Genomic DNA, 20,469 nt, shown 5'->3' on the forward strand with positions numbered 1-20,469 from the left:
TACATTTGGGATAATATCTTTTCATAAACTATTTCCAAACTCTAGACCATACAGTCTATTTATCTGCTTCTGTGCATAGCTCTTAGATATGTTTTTAAGGATACTGAATATACGCATGCAGTAGAATGAAACAGAGTTCCTTCCTTTCTTCTGCATAAGAAATCAATTTTAAATAATCCAGCATCTGAAAAAAATTACTTCAAACTTTGAATATGGTTAAGGACACACAGAAATACTTGTCCATACATTGTCTAAGAAAGGACTTTCTGAATCATATTCCAGTACCTCAGCAAATCACAGAAAAATGTAGCATGTGGGATTGCACTGATATGGAAACTTCATGCAAAAGGAACATTTAACAGAGTAAAGGAACAACCTACTGAACAGAAGAAAATATTTACCAGCTATTAATCTGACAGGAGATTGCTATCCAAGTATGTAATGAATTCAGTGTTCCTAAACCCAAATAATTCAATCAATAAAATGGGCAAAGAAATTGAACCAATAGTTCTCAAAATAACTAGCCAATAAATATGTAAAAACTGTTCAACATCTGTTTCAATCAGAGAATGCAAATAAAAATGACACATTGATTCCATTTTACACCAGTCAGAATGGAGGGCATCAAGAAGACACCAACAAATTTGGTAAGGTTTCAAGGGAAAAGACTACTTATGTGCTGTGGATGAAACTGTACTTCACATATTATCACTGGAGATTTACTTGAAAGACTTAAGTCAGTCTACAACAGACATGCACACTCGTGTTCACAGAGCCCCTGTGTACAAAGACCAAGCTATAGAGATGAAGGGATAGAGCAAATGTGGCATTTTGCATGGTAGAGTCTTTTCAAGGATAAATAGGGAAGTTGTGTCTTTTTTTTTTTTTTTTTTTTGAGGCCCCAGAGCTGTTTAATAGCCTCTTGAAACCAGCAAGACATTTTGGGCAATTGGGTTTAAGGTAAATATATAAGGAATGAAGAGCGTAAAACAAACCTCCATATAGCAGGCTCAGATAACAAAATGTTACCTAAGACCATGATTAGTAGGTGTCAGGGCTGTGCATCATGCTGCATGGCTGGCTTGCCTTCTATCAGCCCAGGGCCACAGGAGAAAATTGGAAGTTGTGTCTTTTGCAGAAAACGGATGCAACTGGATATATATAATCCTATCTTCAAAATTAATTCAGTCTGAGAAAAAGGTTAACAAAGGGTTGAAGGTGACCTCAATACATAACATATTTACCTGAAAACTCAAATCTTCATAAAGCAAATATCTACACATCCACATTTATTCACAAGTTATACTGAGCCCTGTTATACCATACAATGACTATGTTAATAAAAATTAATAAAATAATGAAACAAGTATTTGAAAAAAGAAATAATATTTCTTATACTTACTGACATTGTCATTTCCTATAAGCTAATTCAGTAACTCCCAAATTGTAATACACATCATATTCATGCATGTATACATATTCAATTGTTATGTCTCCCAGGAGAATCATCTCTAAGGCAGTATGTGGTTTAAAACAGAGAACAACTTGTTTGAGGAAAACTAGACTCTCATAACTGACGAAACAGGGATTGTACTGTTCTTAGAACAAGCTTCCTGGGAATCATGCAGAGCTGAGAACAAGTGGGATACAGGTTGCACAGCACTGAGACTAAACTGGTAGGATTGACGGTGTCTAGCTTTCAAACAAGAAAGCTGAAAACATCTATAGAACAAAGTGGCCAAAGGACCCGGCATTGTATTGATGATACACAATTATGACAGACACCGACTGACAAGGAGAGAGAAGCTCTAACCACTTAGGGTAGGCACATGTACAAAGCCAGGTACGTCTTCCAGCCAGATTTTATCAGTTGGGCAGCCCATCCTCTAGGACCTTTCGTTTAGCTCACTAAGGAAGAGGGATGAAGATTCCTTAACTCATCCAAGATTTTGTTTATGAAGAAAGAATCATTTGAATATTTGGCCATAGTAAATGTGAAATCCCCACCTGATACATTAAAGGTATGTGTGATTTTCAAGGTTGGAATTTATATTTTTTTATGTGCAGTAAGATCGCCTAGAAGAAATATTAAAAATAGCCAATAAGTTTTCTATGTTGTTTTCATTTATTTTACACCCCACACGGGGTTCATTTATTTCAGTGGAAATGTGCATAGAAAAAAAGCAATGGTGTGAAATAAATGGAAAGCATATGGAATACCACAAGACAGAGCACATGAGTAATAATGGCAGGCTTGGATTGTCAGTGTCAAATGACCCCAGGATTGACTTCCAGGCTCCACCACCTGTTTGGAATGAACATAAAAAAATCATAATATGTGAACTCTGTTTACTGCCCAGGACTGTATGAGAAACCAATGTGGAAATGGCAAGCCCAGGAGAATTTCTCCTGACCACAGTATTTTATGGAACACTGATATTTCTAAAGTTCTGTGCCTCAGGGTGGGAAAAAGCAACAGAAATGGTCAAGCTGTAGGTGAACCCCCATTCCCTACAGTACACACCCAGCTCTCAGCCCCAGAGAGCTTGATGGAAATCCTTCTTTCCATGGACACCTCCACCATAATCACTGTTTCCCAGGTGCCATTATCTAACCCAGAAGAAAAACATCTAAACACTAGCTGGCATAACAGAATCTTATTCAGTGGCTCTAAGAAGACAGCAATCACTTTACAGAACAATTCATTAAGGAATCGGTCTACATGGAGGGGGTATATGAGCAAACAAGAAATCAACTGTGGAAGCAAGTAACACAGCTGAAACATGTATTGTTCCTTTTTCATGCAGCCCCTTCCTAACTAGTTCAGCCTTAAAGGCACACTCTGTTTTGTCCTCTGACATCCTTGCATGACATTCCATTCAGCATTCAGCTTGTTTTTAGCCAGACTATCAACATATTTTCAACTGGCCGGTCACGGCACTAGGACTTGGAGTCTCGTGCCCTGAAGGGTGGCACAGGGGAAAAGCAAAATCTTCTTTGAAATGGGGAATTACAAATCCAGACTAACACAGATTTGCTCTGGTAACTCTTCTGACTTCCATCGTGTTTTCCTAACTAGTTTTCTAACATGTGACATGAGTGAATTGTAAGTACAGATGAGTAACAACTCATTGAGATGTATGCTGATTCGAATACAGAGAATACGAAGTGTTGCATTTATTAGAACTTACTATTTTTCTCTGAAAGAGTTTTCAAAAAAAAAAACAGAAAATTTCTTGTAAAAAATATTAGTTTAGTCTTTGGTATTATATGGTAGAAAGTTTGGAGTACTGTTGAATATAGAGATTTTAAAATTATATCTTAAGTATTTAGTATTTAAATGTTAAAACACACTGTCTAGCAACTAGAGTTTGCTGCAATTAAAATGCAATAAAATCAAATGAAATAAGTCAAATATATTCTTTTATGTAAATATATTGTACAATATCAAATAGGTTCTTAATTACTACAATCCCAAAGTGATTGCATTATAGACATAAACATCTGCATTAAACCCACAATCAGTCATTTAAATTAAGTATTGTAGAATTGAGAATAAAAAAAAAACAGAGTTTTAATTACTTGTATGTTATGATCTGTGTCTACATTTTGCAAAACGCAATTGTGAATCAATCCTATTTGTTTTCTTTTCCAGATGAATGGAAGAAGAAAGTTAGTGAATCTTATGCTATTATAATAGAAAGACTGGAAGACAACATGCAGATCAAAGAAAATGAATCTGTAGAACTAAGGCACATCTTTGGGTAAAGTCAACATTTTTACCTTTTTAAGTATGAGTCTTCATTATTTTGTTTTTAGGTATGTTGTGTTTATATATAAACATAAAACTTATCCTAGACCATTTGTAAATAGTCTCGGGTAAGTCTTAGCTATCACCAGACTACATTGTAGAATGCCAGGTTATCTGTTCATAAGTAGTCAAATGGCTCCCAAACTGGAAAGATTACACCTCTGTAAAGGATAACCTAGATTCTGTCCTCACAGAAGTTGAAGGAGTGGAGCTTTGGGGATAGGCCCCTGAATGCAAGCTGTCACTGCTCCAAGAAACCTGCTCTGGAATTAATCACCAACTCCCCTACCCTGTACCACAAAAAAGCAGAACTGCTCATATCCCAGGGTGGTTTATACTAGCCTGGAGACTCTCTGGAAGGCTAAGAGAAGTTCTATCAAACCTCTCAGTCTGTCCTGAGGCTGTCCTGCAGTGGGACTGAGTATCATTTTGCCCTCATGCACCTAATATGTGTGATATCAGCTTCTGTTCCATAATAAAAAGAAAAATGAAACATATCCTGGTTTGGGACAGTGTCACAACCTTGTGAAACACATGCTGTTTAGAAAGGAGGGCAGGACTCCAATGTGTACCAACAACCTGCTGTAGAGATTGAATCAGACACTGACAAACTCCATGCTTCATACAACAAGCTGCCCAACTCTCCTGGTCAGGGTTACTATTGCTGTGATGAAAAGAGGGGAGGGAAGGGTTTATCTTACATACTTCTTCATTTCACTGTTTACCATCAAAGGAAGTCAGGACAGGAACTCAACAGGGCAGGAACCTGGAGGCAGGAGCTGATGTGGAAGACATAAAGGAGTGTTCCTTTTTGGCTTATTCTCTATGGCTTGCTCAGTCTGCTTTCTTGTAGAACCCAGGACCACCTGCCCGGATGTAGAACCACCCACAATGAACTGGACCCTTCCTCATCAATATCTTAAAAAAAAAAACTGCATGGTACTGGCATAGAAACAGAATGGTGGATCAATGGAATCGAATAGAAGACCCTGGCATAAATCCACACACTTACAGACACCTGATTTTTGACAAAGATGCCAAATCCATTAAATGGAAAAATAAAAGCATCTTCAACAAATGGTGCTGGTCTAACTGGATGTCTACATGTATAAAAATGAAAATAGATCCATACTTGTCATCCTGCACAAAACTAAAGACCAAGTGGATCAAAGACCTCAACATAAAACCAGACACACTAAACCACTTAGAAGAAAAAGTGGGGAAGAGCCTTGAACTCATTGGCACAGAAGACAACTTCCTGAACAGAACACCAACAGCACAGGCTCTAAGAGCAACAATCAATAAATGGGACCTCACGAAACTGAAAAGCCTCTGTAAAGCAAAGAACACTGTCCTCAGAGCAAAACGACAGCCTACAGCTTGGGAAAGGATCTTCACCAACCCTATATCTGACAGAGGGCTAATATCCACTATATATAAAGAACAAAAGAAGTTAAACAGCAAAAAAATCAAGTAATCCAATTAAAAAATGGGGTACAGAGCTAAAAAGAGAATTCTCTGCAGAAGAATATCAAATGGCAGAGAAACACTTAAAGAAATGCTCAACCTCATTAGCCATCAGGGAAATGCAAATTAAAACGACCCTAAGATTTCACCTTACACCCATCAGAATGGCTAAAATCAAAAACTCAAGAGACAACACATGCTGGAGAGGTGGAGAAAGGGGAACCCTCCTCCACTGCTGGTGGGAATGTAAACTTGCACAACCACTTTGGAAAGCAATCTGGCGCCTTCTCAGACAGCTAGGAATAGTGCTTCCTCAAGATCCAGCTATACCACTCCTAGGCATATATCCAAAAGATTCTCAAGTACACAATAAGGACATTTGCTCAACCATGTTTGTAGCAGCCTTATTTGTAATAGCCAGAAGCTGGAAGTAGCCCAGATGCCCCTCAGTGGAGGAATGGATGCACAAATTGTGGTATATCTACACAGTGGAATATTACTCAGCAATAAAAAACAAGGAAATCATGAAATTTGCAGGTAAATGGTGGGGTCTGAAAAAGATCATCCTGAGTGAGCTATCCCAGAAGCAGAAAGATACACACGGTGTATACTCATTCATATAGACATATAATATAGGATAAGCCTACTAAAATCTGTACACCTAAAGAAACTAATCAAGAGGGAGGACTCTTGCTAAAATGCTCAATTCCTATACAGAAAGGCAAAGAGGATGGACATCAGAAGAAGGAGAAAACAGGAAACAAGTCAGGAGCCTGACACAGAGGACCTCTGAAAAGCTCTCTGCCCTGCAGGCTATCAATGCAGATGCTGAGACTTATGGGCAACCTTTGGGCAGAGTGCAGGGAATCTTAGGAAAGAAGTGGGAAACAGTAAGATCTGGAGAGGACAGGAACTCCACAAGGAGAGCAACAAAACCAAAAAATCAGAGCATAGGGGTCTTTCCTGATATTGATACTGCAACCAAGGACTATGCATGAAGATAACCTAAGACCCCTGCACAGATGTAGCCCATGGCAGTTCAGTATCCAAGTGGGTTCCATTGTAATAGGAACAGGACTGTCTCTGACATGAACTGATTGGCCTGCTCTTTAATTACCTCCCCCTGAGGGGGAAGCAGCATTACCAGGCCACAGAAGAAGACAATGCAGCCACTCCTGATGAGACCTAATTGACTAGGATCAGAAGGAAGGAAAGAAGACCTCCCCTATCAGTGGACTTGGGGAGGAGCATGCATGCAGAGGGTGGAGGAAGGGAGGGTTTGGGACGGGAGGAGGGAGAGAACCACAGGGGAGATACAAAGTGAATAAAGTGTAATTAATAAAGAAAAAAATGTAAAAAAAAATAAAAATAAAACATAAGACATAAAAAAAGTTAAAGAGGCTGAGAGTAATGAAGGCCGTATTCAAATACAGGAAAATATTAAATTAATATATATTAGTACTGAGGATTATAATATTCATTTTATCATAGTTTGAGTAAAACTTAATAAAACTCATAGCTGGAAAAAAAAAACAAAAAACAAAAAAAAAAACGCCATACAACAGTGGTTCTCAACCTGTGGGTTCTGACCCCTTTGGGGGAGTAACAATTATTTCATAGAGATCACTTAAGACCATTGGAAACATGGATGTTGTTGTAAGTAAAAAGGGTGCTGAGCTATGTATTATTAGCCCTATAATTATTGTGGAGGTATTATTTAACCTGCTACCACAAATAATAAGACACAGACATTTGTTAGATTTTCTAATTATCTCAATAACCTCATTAGCCATCTCCCAGCCTCCATCCAATGCTATCCACATTAATCCTCCTCACCTGATCTACCTTCCATACATAATCCCAAGATACTTGCTTGTATTCTTCATCTGGGCCTTTTCACACCATTAATGGAGTCCTTCCTCCAGGCCTGCATGGTTTCTTCTCCATGCTAAACCATTGTGGCCTCCTCCTTCCTCCTCTCTTCCTGTCCGTATCTCCTGTGATTCTTTTTTTTTTTTTTTTGAGAAATTTATTTTGTCGTAATACTTTTCAAGTGGTTGCCATGAGATAACTAGTGCCCAAATCTTTGCTATTATTAAACCATCATATTTTTTAATTTAATTTTATTTTATTAATTACACTTTATTCACTTTGTATCCTCCCATAAATCCCTCCCTCCTCCCCTCCTGGTCCCATCCTCCCCTCCCCCTTCTTCATGTATGCCTCTCCCCAAGTCCACTGATAGGGGAGGTCCCCCTCTCCTTCCTTCTGATCTTAGTCCACCAGATCTCATCAGGAATGGCTGCATTGTCATCTTCTGTGGCCTGGTAAGGCTGCTCCCCCCTCAGGGGGAGGTGATCAAAGAGCAGGCCAATCAGATTCTGTCAGAGGCAGTCCCTCTTCCCTTTACTATGTAACCCTCTTGGACACTAAACTGCTATGGGGTACATCTGTGCAGGGGTTCTAGGTTATTTCCATGCCTGGTACTTGGTTGGAGTATGAGTCTCTGAAGCCTGGGAACTTTAGCCATGCCTACCCCATTCTGCCCTGCACATGTATAGGCCTTTAATCAACCAATCAGGTATAATGTCTTAGGTGGGTTTACACACCAAGGATAGGTGTATCCAGGAAGTAACCAGATCTTGAAGGCCAGTAATTAGCATTAAAATAAAGCATCAGAACAGCACCCAACACAGAGATATTCACATTATAATTCATAATAGTAGCAAAATTGCAGTTAAGCAGCAACAAAACTAATTTTATGGATGGGGACACCGCATGAGGAACTGTATTAAAGGGACACAGTATTAAGAAGGTTGAGAACCGCTGCCCTGCAGGCTTGCCCACAGTACACTCTTTTTTTTTTTAATAGTGTAAAGATTTTTTTTTCTTTTGTTCTACAGTACACTCTTATTACAGCATTTTCTCACTTGAGGCTCCCTCCTCTCCAGTGACTCTAGCTTGTGTCAAGTTGACAGAAAACCAGCTAGTGCTGTAACAACCAAGGAGAAGTTAGGCGTGGGCCAATTGTCCATCATCATTTCAGCTGTCATTCACGTATTGCATGCCTAATACTGAGCATCATTGATTTCACATGGAAAACAAGACTCTAGTAATACACAAATTCTGTGTGTCTTAAAAGAAATTTCAGGTATAGTTAAGTGTATGAATGTAACATGGCTGGGAAACAGTGTCACCCACTTAACCTAAATTAATCTGAACTTCATCAACAAAACTAATTGGTCTCCTCATGTCTTCAGTTGAAGTTTGGGAGGAGAGGCCACTGAGGCATTTCTTGTTGACACAGTACCACGTGATGCTCAGGTGCTAGGAAGCACCTGAAGTTGTCTCTGAGATGTGAATGGGCAATTTGCAATAGTTCCTTCATATCCATCTTTCATTATGAGCATTAAAGAGGAAAAATGGTAGCATAACTTAGTCATAAGTCATCCATCCCTTATTGATTCCAGTTAGTATACTGACTAAAATGGGATCAAGGTGGAAGAAGTTTTTCAACTTTATGAACGCTAAAATATCATTCAATTTTATTTAAGAAACTAGTTTTCTATGCCAAGGCTAGCCAGCAGAAACAATATTTATCTTTTTAAGGATTTTACTTAACAAATGGACTTGAAGATTTTCAAGCATCAGTTGCCAGTTGTTTTTACAACTCCTGCTGTAGCTGCTTTTTGTTTTGTTTTGTTTTGTTTCATTTTTTAAAACATTCTCACTAAGTGCAACAAATGTGACCTTTTGACTAATTAGTACTGGCTGGTGTTAGCATCTCATATATAACATAATTTAGTCTTTGTGGTAGATAATACTAATTTTGGTGAATAATCTAAGTAACAAGATATCATAACGTGTCAGACTGATATAGAGCAAATGCTGGAGTGAGTCTCCTAAGATTTACCTGACAAAGAGTTACCCCTGGTTATAGCAATTTCCTGGAGTATGGCTTCAGGAGAACCTCACATGTACTTTCTAAGTAGGAGGAAGAAAAGAAAACAAGATGATTTTTAATTATCAAAGTAAGTTTTAGGGCAGCCAGTGTGATGGCTCAACAAGGAGAGGCACCTGACTCCAAGCCTGAAGACCAGACTTCAAGCCCAGGACCCACATAACAGGAAGAGAAAAGCAACTCCCCTATTGTCCTATGACCTCCACTTGCACAATATGCTGCACATGCCTGCACACAACCACCCCCACACACAGAGAGGAAATAAAAGTAATTTTAAAAAGATTTAGGTATTGATTATCCACTGATTTTGAAAAGTATTTGAGATAAAATGCCTAGTTAATTAAAGGGATCTAGCAAAACGGAGTGAGAAGCCTGGGAAGTCCTGGAGAAATAAAAAGAAAAAGTGGTTCAGCTGATCACCTGACTTCTACAAGGAAATGTCCCAGCATAATGATTTTGGAGCTCTCTGCAGTATAAGTGCAGACTCTTCCATGCAGTCTGCATGTCCGATGAATGTTTCTCCAGCTCAGTGGGCCTCATTTGAATAGTAACATGAGGTGAATGTAACAACCTCACAAATCAAGTCCTAGGTAGAGAGCCAGCACACCTCAGGTATTGAGTGATTGCCACTGATGTGTTTAATAAGAAACCATAAAAGGGAGAAGACTTCATTATGGAGTGGAAAGAACAGATTAGCAAATTTAGTAAACATTAGAAGATAAGATAGTTGCAATAAAATGTTTTCGTAATGAGAGAATGTTTTCAAAATCAAAAATATATAATGTTAGAACAGCTTGTGATAGCAAACTTTGAAGTACAGTCTTTAAATATGAGTATAAGAAAGCCCTTCATAATGGATGTAGGAGGAACGACTGCATATCTTTGGGACAGGGTTCCAGCAGCCTTCAGCTGATGGCTGAAGACATCTGTCTACAGGAATATCCTGTCAGTCAGAAGAGATGTGTCTGAGGCTGCAGAGAGGATGTAGAAGACGTGTTTGTCTTGAAGTGCTCAGCAGCTGCTAATGTTATGGGTTCAACAGGTCCGTCTCTCATCAGAGGATCCAAACCTATACGGAGAACTCCCAAGAATCTAAACATAGTACTCAGATAAAGTTGCAGTGAGAACACTCTGCCTGGGGTAATGTACGATAAGCTATGAGGGATTGGTGGCAGAAAGTCAGTGTCTGGTGAAGTCTGTGGACTCAAAACAGCCACAGACGACAGAGAGTGATCATGCTGTCGAATTTTGTCAATTCAGACAATTCAGACAGCTCCATCTAGAAAGTCAATTGTTTTCAGGGCTGAGTTCTGAGAACTTTCTTGTCTTTGGATTAACATGATGGATGACAGGGAAGGAAAAAGGAGGCTGTGCTGAGAATATAAATTGTCTTACTGGTCGCTCATCCACCAAAGTGTTAAGGTAAGGGTAGGTGGAGAAATCAGATACACAAAATCACCTATGAGAACCTCAGTGGTGGACATAGAGTGTCTTCATGTCTCATCCTTAATCCCAGGTTGTGTAACATGGAGTGGCGCTGTGACAAACAGCCGTACCATGTGCCTGAAGTGTACCTTTCTCTAAAGATGCAGATTGCAAGAAGGGGGAGTTCCCTGTCCACAGACATGCTGTTAGCACAGTCATGGGAGGAGCTCTCAGCTTACTGTGTGTTCACAAGTCCATTTGCTGAAAGATTTTTTAATGGCATTATCAGTAGGTGCTGGTCCTATTCATTTAGGGAAGGTAAGCTACACTTGGAACCACCACCCCAGAAGCTCAAGGACATAATGTCCTTGGGTGTTCCCCAGTGTATAGTAAAGACATGTGGAACTAAAGGTAATTCAGCTTTAAAAAAAAAAAAAAGAGAGAGATGCTTCATTCTTGTGTCTGTGGCAACTTATAGTGGCTTTGCAGTGAGAATTTGACGTGGGAGATGAAGGGAATGGAAGTAGAATGTTCTTTCCTCTAATGCAAAGTAGCATTCACTTATAGCTTTGGACATGTGTGAATAGGAGGCAGGAAAGGGATGAAAAGTGGCACAGAAGGAAGGGCAGAGTGGTGCATTCATGTACAGTGTATGTCCTATGCTGCCTTTAGTCCTCAGTCTACCAGTACCGTAATGAGTTGTCCACAATACCATCTATCCATTTGTGGGCCAAACTCCGCTCTGATATGTGATCACAAAGTGTGTTTCTCCGTATTGTGTGGGCTTTTTTATTTGTATTTATTAAATAACACTACTAAGTTAGCTCTAGAAAGATGAACAAACTGGTAAGTGAGTGACTACCACATGCCAGGCATGCCTCTAAGTTACTGTTGTCCTCTTAGATACTATCCTCCTGGGACTCTGGCAACTTTGATTAAGGCCAGCAAAATAAATGAGCTAACAAGAAGTAGATGCTGCAGCATTTGCTAGTCAAGTGCAATTATAATAACACAATTACTGGGTAACTTGAAAATGGGCAATCTTTTAAGAAAAGTAACATGCTAAATTTCAGCCAAAGTTCTCACCATTAGCTTCTACTCAAATGTTTCTGTTTTGATAAATGGAATTAAAATATTCAAGATCTTGAAGCAACCATTCCTCAGGAAAACACCTGTTTTGTCTCTTGTCATCTCCTCTGCAGGAGCTCTGTGCATCACATTCCCTGACAACTGGGCACTGGTTGCATGTTCTAATAATGCCTGGAGCTCAATTTATGCTCTAATTTTTCCTTGCATTTTTTATCACCTGCCATGCCCCTCACCAATTCTAATGAGTTCATAGTGCTTGCCGGGACTTGGATGAAATTCCCAATTAAGATTAAGTCATTTTCATGAATATTTTTCTAATAGTAAATTATTTCCTTAATTATTAAAAAGGGTAGTTCTGTGCCTAAAGGTTAGTTTCTTCCTGGAAGCATAATGAACTCTTTTCTTAGCCTTTCACTTTTAGCCATAAAAGTGTTCAGTTGCGTGATCCAATTAAACTTCTTATCCATGACCTCATCTTCTCAGAGGACATCTGACATAACCACAAGTGGGAAATTATTAAAATGAAATATTTGAGAAGTTGGCTGATATAATATGTTGATGTACAAAACATTGAACAAAGTGATACATTTTTAAAAATTAATTCATCTTCTCAAAAGTACAGAAAGTGCATGAACAGAGGAGAGAATGTAAACATCTGTGGTGGTCTGAATGGACATGGCCCCTTAGGCTCAGGGAATGGTACTTTTAAGGGGTGTGGCCTTATTGCAGTAGGTGGCCTTGTTCCAGGAAGTGTGAAGCTGGGGATGGGCTTTAAGATTTCAAATGCTCAAACCAGGCCCAGAATTTCTCTTTCTTCCTGCTGCCTAAGGATCCAGATATAGAACTCTGAGCTACTTTTCCAGCACTGTGTCTGCCTGCACGCTGCCATGCTTCCTCCCATGATGATAATGGACTAAACCTCTGAATTGTAAGCAGTCTCCATCTTTCCTTTATAAGAGATGTCATGATTGTAGTGTCTCTTCACAGCAATAGAAACCCTAACTAAGACAGAGGTTTGCTCCAGGGGTATTGCTGTGATAGAACTGACCATATTTTTGCCTGCAGGGATATGCAACACTTTAAAACTTTCAACTAGAAAAGCAATGGAACAGTTTAATTGGGGCTTAATGGGCTATACTAGTAGGGACATAGAAGACTGTGGTGCTGAGGGTATTTGGAACGGTGGCTCAAGAAATTTCAGAGGAGAAGAATATTAACATGTGGCCTAGAGATCATTCTTATAATATTTTGGTGAAGAATGTGGCTGCATTCTGCCCTTGTCCAAAATATATGCCTATGGCTAAATTGAAGAATTATAGATTAACAGTTTTGGGAGGGGAGATTTGCAGATAGCCTTGTATTGACTGTGTTGCTTGGTTATTAGTGGCCATGACTATACAGATCTACAATGAAAAGGCACAAGCCAAGCAAGAAAAATAAAATAAAATGTACATATTGAGGAGAAATGGGGCTCAGGAAGTGTAAGCAGGTTAAAGGAAAGCCTGATGATAAGTGGAATAAAGGAATCGTTACTCCTGAGCAAGACCCTACCCAGTTCAGCTTCCAACTTGTGAAAAGGCATTAAAGAAAAGCAAAAATAAATTAAAAAAAATAGGGCCAGGCATGATGGTATATACCCCTAATCCCAGCACTCAGAAGGTAGGGGCAGGTGGATCTATCTCTGAATTTGAGGCCAGCCTGACCTATAGAATGAATTCCAGGACAGCCAAGCTTAGACAGTGAAATAAATCATTGAAAACAAAAAGCTGGTGAAAATGTATTTGAACAAGGAGGCTATGTTCCAGCCCCAGCAAGCAGCAGAGCTTGGCAGCTTCAACCATGTGGCTCTGCCTTCCCAGTCAAGGTTACAAGAAAAAAAGGTATGGGACCTCTTTTCGTTCCTAAGGAAAGCTGCTGAGGACAGGCGTGTGTCATTGGTGTCCCTACATGGAGGCCATTGTGTGAAGCTATGAAAGTGAAGCCTGAATTTCCTTGGGGACCCCAAAATACTGGAGAAGCCGTAGTCATGGGATACTTGCCAAGGAAAGCTGCTAACAGGGAATGGAACCAGCCCAAGAGAAAGAAGCATGTTGCAGTCAACAAAGCTGAAAGGACTTGGAGATATTAAACAGTACTCTGACATCAGACATGGAGACGCAGACTTTGGAGTTTACCCATCTGGTTTTCAGTCTTGCATTAGCCTGGTATTTCCTCACTATTTTCCCTTTCCTTCCTTAGAATGGTAAAGCATATCCTGTGCCATTGTATGCTGCAAGCATGTGATCTGCTTTTTATTTATTTTTTATTTTTTAGTAATTACACTTTATTCACTTTGTATCCCCCCATAAGCCCTTCCCTCCTCCCCTTCCGATCCCACCCTCCCCTCCCCCTTCTTCATGCATGCCTCTCCCCAAGTCCACTGATGGGGAGGTTCCCCTCTCCTTCCTTCTGACCTTAGTCTATCAGATCTCATCAGGAGTGGCTGCATTGTCCTCTTCTGTGGCCTGGTAAGGCTGCTCCCCCCTCAGCGGGAGGTGATCAAAGAGCAGACCAATCTGTTCATGTCAGAGGCAGTCCCTCTTCCCATTACTATGGAACCCACTTGGACAATGAACTGCCATGGGCTACGTCTGTACAGGGGTTCTAGGTTATCTCCATGCATGGTACTTGGTTGGAGTATGAGTCTCTGGGAAGACCCCTGTGTTCAAATTTCTGGTTTTGTTGCTCTCCTTGTGGAGTTCCTGTCCTCTCCAGATCTTACTATTTCCCACTTCTTACATGAGATTCCATGCACACTGCTCAATCCCCATCCCGAAAGGCAAAGAGGAAGGACATCAGAAGAAGAAGAAAACAGGAAATAAGCTAGAAACCTGCCATGGAGGGCCCCTGAAAGGCTCTGCCCTGCAGACTATCAAAGCAGATGCTGAGACTTAAATGATCTGCTTTTTCATTTTGAGTTTACAGGGGTTTAGAGATACAAGACTGCCATGAGTCTCAGAAGAGACTTTGAACTTGGACCTTTAATCAGTATGGAGACTGTGATAGACTATGTGGACTTTTAAAGTTTGACCAAATGAAATTTTGTATTGTTATCTGGATACAAACCTATGGGCACCAGGGAGTAGAATGTGGTGGTTTGAGTCTAAGTAGATGCTCCTAATAGCTCATAGGGAGTGACACTTTTAGAAGGTGTGGCCTTATTGAGTAGGTATGGCCTTGTTGGAGGAAGTATGCCCTGGGGGTGAGCTTTGAGCTTTCAGATGTTTAAGTCAAGCCCAGTGTTACTCTCTCTTCCTGCCACTTGAAGATCCAGATGTAGAGCTCACAGCTCCCACTCTAGTGCCATAGCCACCTTCACAGCACCATGCTTCCTACTATGATGATAATGGGCTAAGCTTCTGAACTGTAAGGAATTCCCACTTAAATGAACGCCTTTGTAAGAGTTGTGATGGTCATAGTTTTTCCTCACAGCAATAAAACCCTGACTAAGAAACACTCTTCCTTCTGTGTTTCACATGGCCAGCTGCTTATGTCATACAATTCTTTGGAGAGTCCCACAGAGCAGTATAAACAGAAATCAACAATCAGATCTTTTGCAACAAGTATCCAGTGAAAATGCACAAACATGTTCACTGAATAGCTTCTATGTCAAAACCCAATACTTACAATAACAATTATTTTTACTCTCCCTGCTCTGTTTATGGAGGCTGAATTCCAGTCCTTGGTGTTCCTGTACTCTGCTTCTCATATTATCTGGTCCAGAAGGGTTTATTGGCTGTAACTTTTTCAGAGAAGGTTGAAATGAATTTAGGTTCTTAGGAAACCTAAAAAATTGCTGATAGAGAGCAGGTGGTGGTCAGAAATGGAAGAATTAAGAATCAATGGGTATTATTTTGAAGTTTGAAGCACAAGTCTGAACTAGGGCCAGCCTAGTGGAGATATGTACCTAAAGGGAAGAACTGGCCTTAATGCCCTGAGGGGAAGAACTAGCTTTACTGCACTCTTTCCTGCCCATTAATTATACAGTTGCTAGGAAACCGACCCATATGACCAGTCCAGAACTGTTTGTAGTCTTGGTGCCTAAGGTGGACCAATCATTTCAAAAGTCAGTCTCCCCTATGCAAGCGTGTAACACCAAAACATGTAAGTCCCTGGTTGCTGTTTTGCCCCATAAAAATCATGCTCCCCTAAACCAAGGGGGCTGCATTCCTCTCCTGTTTCCACAGTAAATTTGTGTTCTGTGTTCAAAGTGTATGCAATTCAAAATTCATGTATTTACAGCTGCGTCTATTTCTGGTCTTTTTGGGGTTCATGAACTGGGTACAGCAGTGGAAAGTTGCTAAACAGCTATTTCAGCTAATAATAGTTGTGTAAGATTCTGTGAGGTTTTAAATGGGTTAGGCATTGTAGTCCTTTTACTAACAGCTGTCAACAGTATGATTTTTGCTAAGAATTTATTTAGGTTAGTTTTAAATTTATTACTTAGTTTTTCTTTTGAGAAGAAGGATAGGAAAACAATGTTAGAGGTGGCATTGTCTGAAAGGAGAAAAAGATGAAGGGGAACAAGTGGGAGTAGGGAAGACAACAAGCTATGGCAGAAAACGAGGTAGGGAGAGAGAGAGGGCTCCTCAGTCAATAAGCAAAGAACTTTAGGTACAAACCTGAGGAACATGAATTTGATTCCCAGTCTCTCTGTTGTTGGCAGTGTTTGCTTTTGTTTCTGTTTTGTTGATTTTTGGCACAAACCCTACCAGTTTAGACAATACTTTGAATCTATTTGGAGGACCACATGGCTCCCCAAGGCTTCTTAAAACCATAAGAGATTTGTTTCACTCCTCCTCACTAGGGTCATCTTGCAGTGTTTAGAGGCTACTTAAGTAACAGATGAATTGCACAGTTGTCTGTGGTTCTGGAAGCTGCCTCGAGAGGAGTGCAGCTGGGCCCAGGGGGAGTTTTCAGGAGGGTGAATAAAAGGTGCCTCTCTTCATACTGCCTTCATTATCTCCCCTTGTAATTCCTCACAGGCATTGTGCTTCTCACCGAACAAAACATTACTTTGAACGTTTTGTGCCTGATCACTTTCAAAATTCAATAGCATCATTATCAGCTCATGTATGCCTATTTTATGCTAAAATAGACTAAAACTGAGAAAGTAAAGTTTGTTTCATAAGTCAATGGCATTTGAAACATAGAATTTACCTGAAGTAGCCTTGCAACATTTCATATTCATATTAAAGTTTAAGCTGGATATAAGTTAGTCTTGTCAATAACACTGGTACAGTGCTACAATTTCTCACGACTTAAAAATATACTGAAACATGGTGTCTTAGAGAGTGTTTATATTTGCTCTGATAAACACTGACCAAAAGCAATTTGGAGAGGAAAGAGTTTATTTGTCTTAAATGTTGTTTGTGGCAGATCAAGACCAAGGTAGGAACTCAAGGCAAGGACCTGGCAGCAGAGCCCACAGAGGGATGCTGTATACTAGCTTACTCATCCTGGCTTGCTCAGCTTGCTTTCTTATACAAACCAGGATCACGAGCAATACCGCCCACACTAGGTTAGGCCTTCCCACATCCATCCGGAATCAAGAAAAGACCCTATAGACTTGCCCACAGACAATTTAAGGAAGTCATTTCTCAGTAGACATTCCTCTTCCCAGATAATTCTGGTTGTGTCAAGTTAACAAAAGTATCCAACCAGGACACAATGCAAGTGAAATAGAAGTGTTTAAAAGTGGCAAGAAACACTTGTAGGGATTTCAGAAACGATGTGACATTATCATTCTGCCTTTGGCTGCCCTCATTGGATCAACGTTTCACTTGAAAGGTATTAGGTCAGATAGGCTGTGATCCACACCCCTATCCTGTGACCCCCACCCCTATCCTGTGACCCACACCCCTATCCTGTGACCCACACCCCTATCCTGTGACCCACACCCCTATCCTGTGACCCACACCCCTGATCTTCTGACCCACACCCCTACTGCTGTGACCCATACCCCTATACTGTGAACCCCTACTGCTCTATTTTGCCCACTTAATCTTTCTGCCAATTTATTTCAGAAGTGCCTTGAGTTATGATTTTTCTTTTCTTAGTATAAAAACTTTAGCAAATTGCTACCATGTTGTAGCACAGAATTTGGAGTAATCTAAATTGTTGTTGCCAGGACATGTTCATTCAGACTTGGCTCCAATAATCTCTTACCGTCTTGAAGATAACAGTTGCATCTCTGTGCCTATACTTCCATACACATGCTGCCACCCACAAGCACCCACATACATAAAATAGAGAAGTAATTTGTACTTTAAACTTTTGAAAGAATATAATAGGAAAACTTGCGAGTTGTTTTTTTTTTTTTTTCAAAGTAGAAAAACTCATTTTCATGGTATAGTGGAACCCTACAAGGGAGGACACTGGGCACATCACAGTTACTGAGAGCTGAAGTGTACAGAAAATAAAAAAGGCATACCTGCCTGAAGGCTTCTACAATGACGTTTGACTGATTAGGACTTCTCTGGTTATGGGGTGATAGAATGTTACAGATCCAGGACCAGGATATCTTGGGCTATAAGCAGTTCCCTTACTAGCCACTTAGAGCCCACCTTCTCTGTTTGACATAATGTCCTTGATTACCAAGTAAAACCTTCAAGATTCATTAACTCAACAGGCCAGCAGCTTTCACCAATCCAGGAGCTAAGAATATCATCAGGTGTAGCTGGAGCCTGTGGTGGGGCTCCCCCTTTTCCTGTCTCCTGCCATACCCACCATGGTTGGTAAATGAGATCACTTCCAGTGCGTAGTGTTTAACAGTGCACACTGCTCTCACTGAGGAGGCTTCAGTCGCCTCTGGCCTCCTGCAAGCAGAGCACAGGGGATGTGTGTGTGTGTGTGTGTGTGTGTGTGTGTGTGTGTGTGAGAGAGAGAGAGAGAGAGAGAGAGAGAAAGGGAGATCATGTGCTCATACCCACACACAGAAACACAGAACACAAAAAGTAAACCTAAAATATTTTAATAAATGCTCTGTGACTTTTGTTTTGTTCTAAGATTGCAAAAGTACCCAAGTGACTTCTGCCTTGGAATATAGAATGTAGAGTGAGCTGAATGTCCATTCCCTGGCTATGGCCACTCAACCTGGCTCAGAACAAATCATCTGTTACCCTCTCTGAGCAAGCTCAGAAGGTCTGAATGTATTTCTGGTGTGGGCAACTGAGCCTGATGTGTTCAGGGGAAGAATATCCCCATGTCTATGGAAATAGACCATAGGGCTTAGGGTTGCTAATTAAAGCCTTTCTTGGGCCCTCTCAAGCTCCCTGAATTTACAGGGCTGCTCTTTTTAGCAGCACCCTGGAGAATAGAACTTTTTCTTTTTCAAAATTCCAATAGCCTTTGAAGTTCTTAACTGGAAGCCTTGATGCAAATGGCCTGAGTTTATCGAGCCTTTCAAGTGTAAGTGCTTTAAAGGTGATGGGAAAGCCCTGAGCCCCCACCAGAGACCAGGCTGCCCTCTAGAGCTGCTGAGATTAAAATAGCCCCAGCCCCGTGAAGCTGACCCACAGGCCAAGGACATAATCTCATTTTCCACTGAATAATGTCCTGGGAGTGCCAAGGACCCGAAGAGGTCAAGAATTTTAGCTCTAACTTCCTGTTGAAAGGCTGCCTGTGGCTCCCAGGGCCCTCCTGAGGGCAAAGTCTTTGATAGGACAAAAGCAAGAAATTCATTAATGCCATGTTGGTCTCCTCACCAGCTACCATATCACAGCATCCCCAGGCCTAGGGCCTCCGTGATCTAAGGGAACTGACCCAGTCAGAGTACAAGGAAACCTGGCCTCAGGCAGAAATTGTCATACTTCTGGGTTATATTCCTTTTCCCACCCTCTTATCAAATACAGCACAACCTTCCTCCTTTCCTCCCTTACTTCTTCCCTCCCTTTTTATATTTTGTGAATATCCTTATTTGTTTATGAATGTTTGAATGTGAAATAAATAATTGTACTTCTAGATGGCTACATTTTCTTTATAGGGGGTTTGGCAAAATGAGATTATATGTTTATATAATTATATTAATATACTGGAACACAGAGTGTATATTTGAAACTTTACCTTAACTTGAGCCCTTTAAACTATGAACATGGTTTTCACAAAATTTTACTTCTTTATATGTAGGATTCAAAATTCTTCCTCCAGGAGCAAAGATATATGGCAAAATACAATTCATAATTTATAGACCAACATTTGCTTCTCAAACAGAAGGCAGTATAGTGCACGATGAAGGTCTGACTACCTGTCACAAGCTTTTTCAGCTCTGATGAAGCCTTTGCGACAGTCAGTCTAAATTATTGCTCAGAGCATGGGCTGTTGCTGCTTCACCTGTGCTGCATGTGTGGGGGTAAGTGCCTGGGACCTGCTCTGCTCCAGCCAGGTCTGTGCCCCTGTGAGAGAGTGGGCAGACAGCAGGAGGACCCCATCAGACTGTCTCCTCTCTTTCTCTTGGCAGGGAGTTGTGGCCCATGCAGATCCCTGCTCCATACCTCTGAGTTTCTATTTATGTTCTTTCCTAAACAGAGTAACTCAGCTTGGAAATCAACAAGTGATTTTTAATGCGGGGCAGCCAGTCAGGAATTGGGTTTCATTGAGGAGCCCTTAAATCATTCCCTGATACCTTCAGGCAGTCGATTTACTATAAGAAACAAGGGTATGTGAAGAGGAAAGAAGG

The 20,469-nt window shown here is 40.5% G+C and overlaps 1 protein-coding gene across 1 annotated transcript in view; it reads left to right on the forward strand.

Moving 5' to 3' along the window:
* Positions 1 to 3,002: 3,002 nt before the first annotated feature.
* The window catches only part of Tnni3k (TNNI3 interacting kinase), a 255,380-nt gene continuing 237,913 nt past the window's right edge, over positions 3,003 to 20,469 (forward strand). The window contains 3 exon segments of the mRNA XM_055614310.1: positions 3,003 to 3,042; positions 3,656 to 3,764; positions 20,057 to 20,142. Coding sequence (XP_055470285.1) covers positions 3,003 to 3,042; positions 3,656 to 3,764; positions 20,057 to 20,142 — 235 coding nt within the window.

The sequence above is a fragment of the Psammomys obesus genome, unplaced genomic scaffold (genome assembly GCF_907164565.1).
Source record: "Psammomys obesus unplaced genomic scaffold, mPsaObe1.curated_primary_1811, whole genome shotgun sequence".
NCBI classification, from domain to species: domain Eukaryota; kingdom Metazoa; phylum Chordata; class Mammalia; order Rodentia; family Muridae; genus Psammomys; species Psammomys obesus.